The sequence below is a fragment of the Erigeron canadensis genome, chromosome 7 (assembly GCF_010389155.1).
Source record: "Erigeron canadensis isolate Cc75 chromosome 7, C_canadensis_v1, whole genome shotgun sequence".
NCBI lineage: Eukaryota > Viridiplantae > Streptophyta > Magnoliopsida > Asterales > Asteraceae > Erigeron > Erigeron canadensis.
In genome coordinates, this window is record NC_057767.1 from 20,354,065 (window position 1) to 20,365,097 (window position 11,033).

Consider the following 11,033-nt stretch of genomic DNA (forward strand, 5'->3'; position numbering starts at 1 on the left):
ATTGAGCAACAGCGGTGTTGGTTGACGAGGAAGCCATTTTCGTAAATTCTGCACTGACGAAGATAGATCTTAAATTCGTTTGAATGAGAGAAACGAAGATAGGATTAACTTCGTTTGCAGGAAGGAAACGAAGATAAAATTATCTTCGTTTGAAGGAAAGAAACGAAGATAAGGCTAAATCCGTAAGGAGAGTAACGAAGATAACTTGAAATTCGTTAAAGGAACTTAACGAAAATAAAGCTAAAAATGTTGGAAGAACTCGAAACGAAGATGAGGTTAAGTTCGTTTGCTAAATTCGTTTGAGAAAAACGAAGTTAGCGACAGTAAGGGTACCGGGAGGTTGATTTTCAAGAAAAGAATCAAACAAACGATCTTAAACCTTCGATAAGAAATCGATTGGCTCTGATACCACTTGTGAGTCCCTCGATAGCTACAGATCGCTCTCGAGATCGTCTATGATTATGGCGTGAGTGCGGAATCCTCACGAGATAACTATTTGATTAGTAAACGGGTATATCGCTAATTATCAAGTAGATAATCAGCCGTATTATGCTATATTCGTTTTCTATATGGTATAGAACGAACTTAGGTGTCTGGTGTACTTGTATGTCGAATGTAATCCTCTATTTTAGGGTATTCATTATATATATATGTTTCGAGTCGAACTGGGCTTGCTGGCTTTGTTCTTACTAACTTAGCTGCCCACCCATGTAACGAAGTTAATCTCGTTTGTACCAAACGAAGTTATCTTCGTTTGCCTCTAACGAAGATATACCTTATCTTCGTTAGATACAGACTTAGTTATATCCTAAGTATTCATCTTAGGAATCCTAACACATATATTGTTTGTACTTGTATATCACACAACAAACATCATACATACACACATAATATACCACCAAAACATGTAATCGATCATTACCAAACATAAAGTCCATAATCTATCAATTACATATATAGATACGACATAAATTACATAATTCTCAATCTAAACGACATATCAAATCTAAGTTGCTGTTGTCACTCAACATGCATCAACAGTGTGGATTGATTTTTATTTCTATTAAGAAGAACCTGAAGGATGGTCTGTGGATGTCTTCTATAATTCATTCTTTCTTGGACTTTCTTGATATCCACAGCTTCCCATCCAACATGAGCTTTTACACTCTCCCTAACAACTTTAATCTTCTGAGATGGCTTGGAGTGAACTGCCATTTTCTTATTTCCTTTTCAGCTGTTGCAGCCTTTCTCTTGATCCCACAACTGGCAATTTTTCTTCAGCTTCTTTGTTGAGTGTTTCTTGAAGGACTTTGGCCACTTCAGGATCAGATTCAACAGCTGTCAGCTTCATTCTTTCCATTTGTCTTCCACAATCATTTTGTAAGCTGCCTTGATAGATATATTCATCTCTTGAGCCATTTGTACTACAAATCCTAATCTTTTTCTTCTTGAGTCAGGACCTTCACACCACTTGAGCCTTCACCAGACACTCTTTCCTTTACCGTGTATTGACTCAAGGTGGTGTTGTCTTCACTAGAAGTAGAGTTAGCACTTGCAATATCTTTTGATGCAGGGTCAGCTTGCATAGGCACAGATTGGGAAGACTTTCCTTTTTCCACAACAGATTCCTCCCTTTTTCTCCAATATCTTTCATTTCAACATCAGTTACCTCCCCCTCACCCTTCTCACCCTTCTTCACTTCTTCCTCAACAACTTCTTCAAACCTTATGCCACCAGACTCAGATTCTGGTATTTTTATCCCCTCAGCTTCCTCAGACAAATTTGAGGTTGAGCCATATACAACTATCCTTCTATCATTGCCTCTCTTTCTCTTCTAGCCTTGGCATACCTTTCATCCAACTTCTTTAAGTAAGCCTCAGTTTCTTTCTCTACAGCCATTCTTTCTTGTTCAATTTCAGCTTCACTTCTTTTCTTTTTCTTCTCCCCCTTTTTGTCATCATCAGTTGAAGGAAATGAGCTTACTGGAGTAGCAAAGATTCCACTGAGTCTTGAAATTATCATGTCAATTCTGAAGTTGTTGGCAGCCCAAGATCTGTTAAGATCAATGAAGTCATTATGAAGATTGACCATGTTGGATTTTACACCTTTTGAGATATCCACTAGCTCTTTCTTGAACTCAGCTTGGGATTTGTTGGCATTTTTGAGCTCAATGGATACTTCTCTGGAGAATTTTGTTGCATTTTTCTCAAGCTGACCCAGAGTGATCTTACTTATCTCATTTTGTTCATTAATAGCCTTTGTAACACCATTAAGAGACTCTGTCAGCTTGCTCTGGCTCTTCTCCATACTTTCTAGTGCCTTTATCACTTTTCTTCAATCTAAATGTGATCTTGACACAACTTCTCCATTCTTTTCCCGTCAATTCCTGATCCTTTTGGATCTTTGTCAAGCCTTCAACCAGCTTTGAATTCTCAACCTTAGAGGTTGACATGAATTCAGTGAGCTGATTTACCAAATCTGAAAATGAGATATTGGCAGCCTGGGAAGAACTTGCAGTTGGTTTTTCACCCCTGTCTCCTTAGGAGGCAGACTGCAATCCTTAAGAATAGGGTCAATTGGCTTATTTAGAATGGGGTGGAGTTGAGGAGAATTTTGGCTAATTTTCTCATGAGAGTGAGTCTCATGAGCAGATTTGTCAGAAGTGACAATGTGCAGATCAATCTGAGGAGAATTAACTTGTAATTCAGATTGATGGCTAGTGGGAATTTGTTGATCTTGATGTTGATCAACACCTCCACTGGCATCTTCCATCAGAACATCCCTTGAGGATAGATGGGTATGCACATCATCGAATGAAGAATCACCTCCAAAGATAGTGATTAGATTCTCATCAGAGTCGAGAGGACACCTGATGGTTTCCAAGGCTGCACCTGGAGCTTGCATGGCCTCCCTAAAGAGAGCCATGGGACTTACAGAACCCATCTGTCCAAGGACAGAGGCAGACACAGATTCTGCAAGTGTAATGATGTGTGTGAATCAGATTGCCCTCAACCAAGGTGTGTTGTGTCACCAAGGTATCCTTGGGGAGAGTAATTGAGGCCTGTATCTCATCTTGTGATCTAGATGAGACATTGGCAGCCTGTGCAGACTCAGAGTGTAAGAATAGAAGATTCTGACCAGCTTGGGAAATGGCAGCAGTGTCACCTTGGCGTTCGATACTACCACTCTTTGGCTGATCATCCTCAGAAATGATGTGCAAAGACTCTGACTCTTGTTGGATCTGGGCAGGATCCTCTGTTGTCCCTTTAATGATATCACCAACCTTTTGGGAGGCTGATGATGGTGAAATGGGTGGACTCACAGTATGACCTTGGGAGGAGGTCTTTCTTTCAATGTCTTCCCCTGTTTGGAGGGTTGGACAGAAGCAGTTGTTCCTTTTTCTTGTCCACACTCTTTTGGGAGAGTGCAGATGGGTGTGGTGAATTCGGCTGATCAGCTTTGGTGATTGGGTTAGCTTCGGAACGTTCCTTAGCTTCCAAAACACCTTGGGGGACCTTGAGTCTGATGATTGTTGCATTGTCAACCCCAGAAGGTGATCCAGATCGCTTTGAGCGTTTCTTTTTAGCACTGGCAGGCACTAAGTCCTCAACAGTGTGTCTTTTAGATTTGGATTTAGAAATGGTGGATGAGGGTGTGGCTAGAGTGGCTGATGATGTGGCCAACTCTTCACCCTCAGAAGAAGAAGAAGAAGTAGATTTGGAAGAGTTTGAGGGTTTAAGAGATTGAGTACCTTGACTCTCCTGATTGGCAGATTAAGTGTCAGACTCAGATCGCGTCGAAGGAGAGGCAACTTCCTCAAGTGCTTGTTGTTCCCTCTCTCTTTGCCTGCAGAAATCAAGGTAAATCTGCATTGCTTGGGTTAAACCCTGCGCAGTCACCTTGGGACTATTAAAGATATTAGTGTTTATGGCCTTACATTCAACAGTTAGGCCAGTTGCCAAACTAAAATCATCATCAAGAATTGCTTCTATGATGAGTGCAAGAATCCTTCCATAGGGTATGGTAGAGGTCTTGTTGTTGACTCGGACCACTAAGTCGTTAAACAGAATTTCAGCATAATCTACTCTAGTCATAATGACCATAGAATGAAAATTTTGTAATTCAAGCACATTAGGCTGATAAAAGCTGCCAGCTTTCATTTGTAAAGTTTTAATAATAGTACTTAAAACATAATTCCAGATCCAGTTAAATATTTCAATTTTATAATAGAAGCCAAAGGACCAGAATAGTCACAGATTTGTAAAATGTTTTTAGCTTCAGTGTGGGATACAACACTGGCATAATTATCTTCATCCATATAATCAAGTTCGAAAGCTGACATAAGCCTTTTCTGAGTAATGATTACCTATTTCTTACCGTTGAGAATGGTGCCTCGAATCACAACTTCTTCTTTCTTAGTTTTTCCCACCACACAGCTTGCCCAGAATTCAAAGAGCATGTCCTGATACACCACGTTTGGCTTCTCAATCAATACCTTGCCAAGTGGATGATGCCATAAGAAGGCAACAATTTCATCATAGCCCTTAGCCCAAGAGGGTGGATGAATATTGGCAGAGACAAGATTGACAATCTTGATTTTACTTGTATCAAAATCAGCCGAGTTAACAACTACATTTGACCCTACAACGTATCGAGGAAGCTTAGCTGCGCTTGTCGGAGCTGGGTGTTGAAACCCAAATTCAGATGAAGAATCATTATTATTATTGTTACTAGCAGATTGCGATGAAGAAGATGAAGCCATTTAAGATAAAGAAATAATATAAGACATAAAAAGATTAAACAACAAAATAATTTGATGGAACAGGACACAGATTAGGTGAAAATAAGAAATTTGATTTTATGAACAGAAAAAGCAATTGAATTGGGTTTTAGGTTATAATGAGTATTTATATATTCGGGAAAAAATAAATAAATATTTAAAATAACCGTTTGGAGGGAAGAAAGAGAAAAGATTTGATTGGACGAAACAACTAGTGGGGGTGTATATTTACAGAAATATACCATTACCACCACACGTGTCACATACCAATTGAACAGAAAATCGATAAATAAGTAAACTAAATATTCTAATCTAAATAATAAAACGCACTAAGATATTTAATAATAAAAATAACCACTAAGCTGGGTTAGATTCAGCTTGCTTAGTTTTACTTGATTTTCACCAAGTAAAAGAGAGCAGTCTGGGTCGACACAGCTTACCCTCAGAAATTTGAAATTCTTTAAGGGGTTAGATTTATTATTACTTAGCTCACTGCCTCTTACATATTTAGCATACCAAGCTTACTTATAAAATAATTGAACCTATTTTCATCCAATGGCTTTGTGAATAAGTCTGCAAGCTGATCATTAGTTGGAATTAAAATGCAGTTCAACATCTTCTTTCATCACATGATCTCTGATAAAGTGATATCTGATATCAATGTGCTTAGTCCTAGAATGGAGCACAGGATTGTTTGAGATTGCTATGGCACTTGTATTGTCACAAAAGATTGGAGTCTTTGATGCAGTGACACCATAGTCTTGCAATTGAAATTGCATCCACAAAACTTGTGAACAACAACTTCCTGCAGCAACATACTCAGCTTCTGTAGTGGAAATGGAAACTGAATGCTGCTTCTTGCTAGACCAGCTTACAAGTCTATTGCCAAGCAATTGACAAGCTCCTGAAGTGCTTTTTCTATCAATCTTACAACCTGCAAAGTCAGAATCTGAATAGCTAATTAGATCAAATCCAGAGTCTTTGGGATACCAAAGACCCAGATTGGGACTACCTTTAAGGTATCTAAAGATTCTCTTCACAGCCTTAAGATGTGATTCTTTAGGATTAGCCTGATATCTTGCACAAAGACATGTAGCAAACATAATATCTGGTCTACTAGCAGTCAAGTAAAGTAATGAACCTATCATACCCCTATAAGCTGTGACATCAGTAGGTTTCCCACTTTTGTCCTCACTCAGCTTATCACCAGTTCCCATTGGAGTTTTCATAGGTGAGCAATCACTGAAACCAAATTTACTTAGCAAATCTTTAACATATTTACCTTGATTTATGAAAATACCTTGTTTGGTCTGTTTTACTTGTAAACCAAGAAAATAGTTAAGTTCCCCCATCATGCTCAATTCATGCTTTTTAGACATTAAATCAGAAAACTTTTTGCAAAGTCTTTCACTGCTTGAACCAAATATGATATCATCTACATAAATTTGTACAAGTAGAATTTCACCTTTATACTTTCTCACAAATAAAGTCTTGTCAACATTACCTCTTTTGAACCTGTTTTCAAGCAGAAATTTGGACAAAGTATCATACCATGCTCTTGGAGCCTGTCTGAGACCATAGAGGGCCTTGTCAAGCTTAAACACATGGTTAGGAAACTTTGAGCTTTCAAAACCTGGAGGTTGTTCAACATAGACTTTTTCTTCCAGTTTCCCATTCAGAAATGCACTCTTCACATCCATTTGATACACCTTAAAACCTTTGTGAGCTGAATAAGCCAAGAACATCCTGATGGCTTCCAATCTGGCCACAGGAGCAAAGGTTTCATCATAATCAATTCCATCTTCCTGTCTATATCCAAGAGCAACCAATCTAGCTTTGTTTCTGGTCACTACTCCTCTCTCATCCATTTTGTTTCTGTAGACCCACTTCGTTCCAATTATAGTCTTAGAGTGATGAGGTCTTGGAACCAATTTCCAAACCTTGTTTCTCTCAAACTGTGTTAGTTCATCTTGCATTGCATTTACCCAAGAGGGATCTGACAGAGCTTCAGCAACATCAGTTGGCTCCACTTTACTAACAAAATTGACAAACATGCAAAAATTGCCTGTTGCCTTTCTTCTAGTCTTCACACCAGATAGAGGATCACCAATGATTTGATTTATGGGATGACTCTTTATCCATTTGGTTACACGTTGAGCAGAGTTGCTTTCTTGAACAATGGGCTGATTCAGATTAGAAGGACTAGCCTAATCAACTTGAGGAAATTGTTGATCAGCTTGTCCCAAAACAGGATTTGAGTCAGCTTGGGAGTCATTTAAAGAATGGTAACTCTTCTTCTTCTATTTGCTCCCCCTGAGTTTGAGCATTAATTTCTTCAACAGGTGGATTAGAGGGAGGCTCATTCTCAGGAACAGCCAGTTCTTCAAAGTTAATTTCATCATCTTCAGAATGAACATTAACTGACTTAGAGCAACCTTCATCAATATTCACATTTACAGAGTTTTCAATAGTTCTTGTTCTCTTATTGTATACTCTGTAAGCCTTCATCTGAGTAGCATATCCAAGTAGGATGCCTTCATCTGCTTTTTCTTCAAACTTGCCAAGATGGTCTTTCTGATTCAGAATGTAACAAGGACTGCCAAACATTCTTAGGAAACCAATTTCTGGTTTTCTCCCCCTGAGAAGTTCATATGCAGTTTTCAGGTATCTTTTCACAATAAGAGATCTGTTTTGAGTGAAGCAGGCTGTGTGAATAGCTTCAGCCCAAAAATGAGGCTTGACATTGTTTTGTGCCATCATGGATCTGGCAGCTTCAATCAGGGTTCTGTTTCTACTTTCTGCAACTCCATTTTGTTGGGGAGTTCTTGCTGCTGAGTACACTTGTGAAATACTTTCTCATTGCAGAATGAGTTGAGAGTGACATTCTTGAATTCAGTGCCATTGTCACTCCTCAACTGCCTAACAGGCCTTTTGTATAGTATTTCAGTTTGCTTGATGAAATGAATAATACTATCAACTGCATCACTTTTATGCTTCAAAAAGAAAACCCATGTATATCTTGAATATTCATCAACAATGACCAAAGTATACCTCATTCCATTAAATGAAGGAGTACTTATTAGTCTAAACAAATCCATATGCAGCAAATCTAAACAACTGTCAATGGTTGAACATGTTTTTGACTTAAAGGAAGCTTTGTGTTGCTTACCCTTTTCACAAGGACCACACAGCTTGTCCTTCTCATATTTTATCACTGGCAGACCAGACACCAACTCTTTCTTACATAGCTTGTTGATATCTTTGAAATTCATATGAGACAGCCTCTTATGCCACAACCAATTCAACTCATCTTGATTCTTTGACATGAAACATACTTCTCTTGTCACAGTTGCACTTCTCATATCAAAAGAATACAAGGAATCATCTCTCTCAGCAATTAACACCACATTACCTTCCAAATCCAGAACAATGCCCTTATCAGCTCGGAATCTTACTTCATAGCCAGCATCACACAATTGACTCACACTTATCAGATTATGCTTCAAGCCATTCACATAAGACACTCTTCTAAAAGTAAGGGGACCATTTGACAAAATACCAAATCCTTTAGTTCTTCCTTGGGAATCATCTCGAAATGTAACACTAGGACCAGCGCTTGTCCTAAAGCTACATAGGAGGGACTTACATCCGGTCATATGCTTGGAACACCCACTGTCCAAGTGCCAGGTATGTGCATCGTGATAGCCCTGCATTTTGCAATAAGAGATTAGTTCAATCTGGGAACCCATCCAAAGATGGGTTCACCAGAGCTGACCATTGGGTCTGACTCAGATTTGGTGCTTGAACTAACATTCTTATCACATTTTGAAACCCACTGTTGCCTAATCTGACCCTTCCCAGATTTGAAATTCTTTTTAGAAACAATAAGAGTTTCCTTTTTAAGAAAACCTTTTCCAGTACCAGATTTCTTTGATTCAGACCTTAATTTGCTTTGATCAACAATTTTAGGATCAGACACTTCAGCCAGTAAACTATTATCATTTGAAATCTCACCTTTTCAGGACTCAACATACTTGACAATTATTTTGTCAGAGTCAGACTCGAGGTGGTTTGAATTGGACACAGATTTTGTTGGTAAGACATTTCCTTTTGAATCAGACTTCTCATTTTTTAAAACTTTGTTCTTCCCTTTTGTAATGCTATGATCTCTAACTTTTCTTTTATTTTTCTTTGACACAACATTGTTTGTTTTTGACTTTGAAGTTGACACAGATTTAGTAATTGTTAACTTTGATAAATCAAGAGTTTCCTTAGGTTTTAGTTCAATTACCTCATCTGATTCAGACACAGCTTCCGCAATGGTTTAACCAATAACATCAGGATCTTTAATACCAATACCAGACTTCTGAACCAATCTGATTGGTTGAGAACTCTTTCCTTTGGTTTGAACCTTAGGAGGAGAAGGAGACTGATAACAAGGTTCCATGGCACAGACTTCACTAATAGCAATAGCTCTATCATAGTCACCATCAAAAACAGCTTGTACTTGATGAGGAACTTGAATGTTAACACACTTTGCAGCTCTTTTAGAACCAATACACCATGACTCAGTTATCTGTTTGATTTTCAAAAACTTCTCTTCTGACATTTTAGCTTCAGTGACCAAAATTGAGTTTAGTTGTTTTTGACTTTTAATTTCAGATTCTAACTTTTCAATGGTGAAATTCTTAAAGTCTAGTTCTTGTTTCAACATAGAAATTTCTTTCTTATGTTCTTGATTAAAATGTTTTTGCAAAAGTACCTCATCACCAAGTCTATTTAACCTTGACAGCTTATCTTCATTACTCAGATTGGAAAAGATATTTACCTCAGGTGGAGTACTCTGACTGGTTGAAGCTTTGTGAGCTGACTCAGATTGCTCTTGCAATCTTGTGAGATCTTTGGCAAACTTCTCTTTGCCCATAAGACACTTCTCATTTATGTACTCTTCATCTTCTGAAGAAGTATCACTTTCAGCCCAATCTTTGGCTATCAGACTCTTCTCATCTTTCTCAGCATTCTTACTCAGCTTAGCAACTTGTGCTTTGAGAGCTTTGTATTTTGTCTTGAGTATGGAGTATTTTTCATTTCTTCCACCTTTGGATGACCCAGCTTGCACGGACTCCTTAGATCTACAATCACCAGCCATATGTCCAGTCTTACCACACTTGTAGCAAGTGACTTTGGACATATCAAATGGTTTCTTGGTCTTATCAGCTTGTCCACTTTTACCTTTTCCTTTAAACTTTCCAAAGGATCTCCTTATCCTATCAGCCAACATAGCCACTTCATTGGCAAACTCATCACCATCGGATTCTTCAACTTCAGATTCAGAACAAACAGATTCAATGTTAGAAATCACAGAACACGATTCATTGATACAGGGAATGATCTCATTGGATATTAAACTAGGGTGTTCAGTCATGGATGCAACAAGTGCAGTAGGAGGCTGACTATAAGAATCACCCATAGCAATCAGCTTTTCAGCCTCTGAACATTCTTGATTATGGAGTAAACCAAAAAGTCCAGGGAGATCAAGATCATGATACACAGAACTTAGTTTTACAGAAGAAATATAATTGTTCCACTTTGGTGGTAATGAATCTAAAAACTTGCTTTTCAAAACTTCATTTTTCTTGGTAATACCAACAGCAGCTAGATCATTAACCAAAGCATTAAAACAGGTATGAGTGTCTGTTAAGGACTCATTCCTCAAAGAGAAGAATCTTTCATACCTCCTTGTTAAGGTGGTAATGGTAGATTCCATGGAGGTAGAGCAACCTTCAAACATGACAGTCAAAGTACCCCACATCTTTTTAGCAGTAGAACACATTTTAATAGAATGATAAATGTTCTTTGGCACAGCTTGGACAATGAAGTTACGTGCCCTCACATCCAAGTTTGCATGTCTCCTATCCTCATCCCCCCCAATCTGCCCTATCTTTGACAATGGTTTTAACTGTGGCAGGGATGGTTGGATGACCATCCCTTACCACTGCATCTACAACAAGAGTCTGTGTAGGTACATAAGGACCATCAATCAAGATATCAGGCATATTGTGGTCAATGGATTCAAGGAACAAAGACATACGACCTTTCCACCCATTGAAATCATCTTTATCAAACATAGGTGGTCGGGTTGATGAACCATTATTAACATAAGATGACATTATGCTTTACTTAAAGGAAAATAAGCAAGGATCAAGTCAAGTTAATTCTTAACCCCTGCTCTGATACCACTTATACAGTCCCA

General features: G+C 38.3%; 1 protein-coding gene across 1 annotated transcript; it reads right to left on the reverse strand.

Annotated features, from left to right (window-relative positions):
• Nucleotides 1-7,051: 7,051 nt before the first annotated feature.
• LOC122609068 lies at nucleotides 7,052-10,613 on the reverse strand. Its single transcript, XM_043782127.1, has 4 exons — nucleotides 9,110-10,613; nucleotides 8,592-8,794; nucleotides 7,832-8,487; nucleotides 7,052-7,418 (listed from the first exon to the last, which is right to left on the reverse strand). The coding sequence occupies exons 1-4, from the start codon at nucleotides 10,611-10,613 to the stop codon at nucleotides 7,052-7,054; spliced, it is 2,730 nt and encodes a 909-aa protein (XP_043638062.1).
• Nucleotides 10,614-11,033: the final 420 nt, after the last annotated feature.

Excerpts from the sequence above, each read along its gene's own strand:
- LOC122609068 (XM_043782127.1), bottom strand. The coding sequence starts at position 10,613 with ATGTGTTCTACTGCTAAAAAGATGTGGGGTACTTTGACTGTCATGTTT. Across the intron at positions 8,488-8,591 it reads TTTCAAAATGTGATAAGAAT|GGCTATCACGATGCACATAC; the intron begins GTTAGTTCAAGC and ends TGCAAAATGCAG. Across the intron at positions 7,419-7,831 it reads CCTTCATTTAATGGAATGAG|GGGGAGAAAACCAGAAATTG; the intron begins GTATACTTTGGT and ends TGAACTTCTCAG.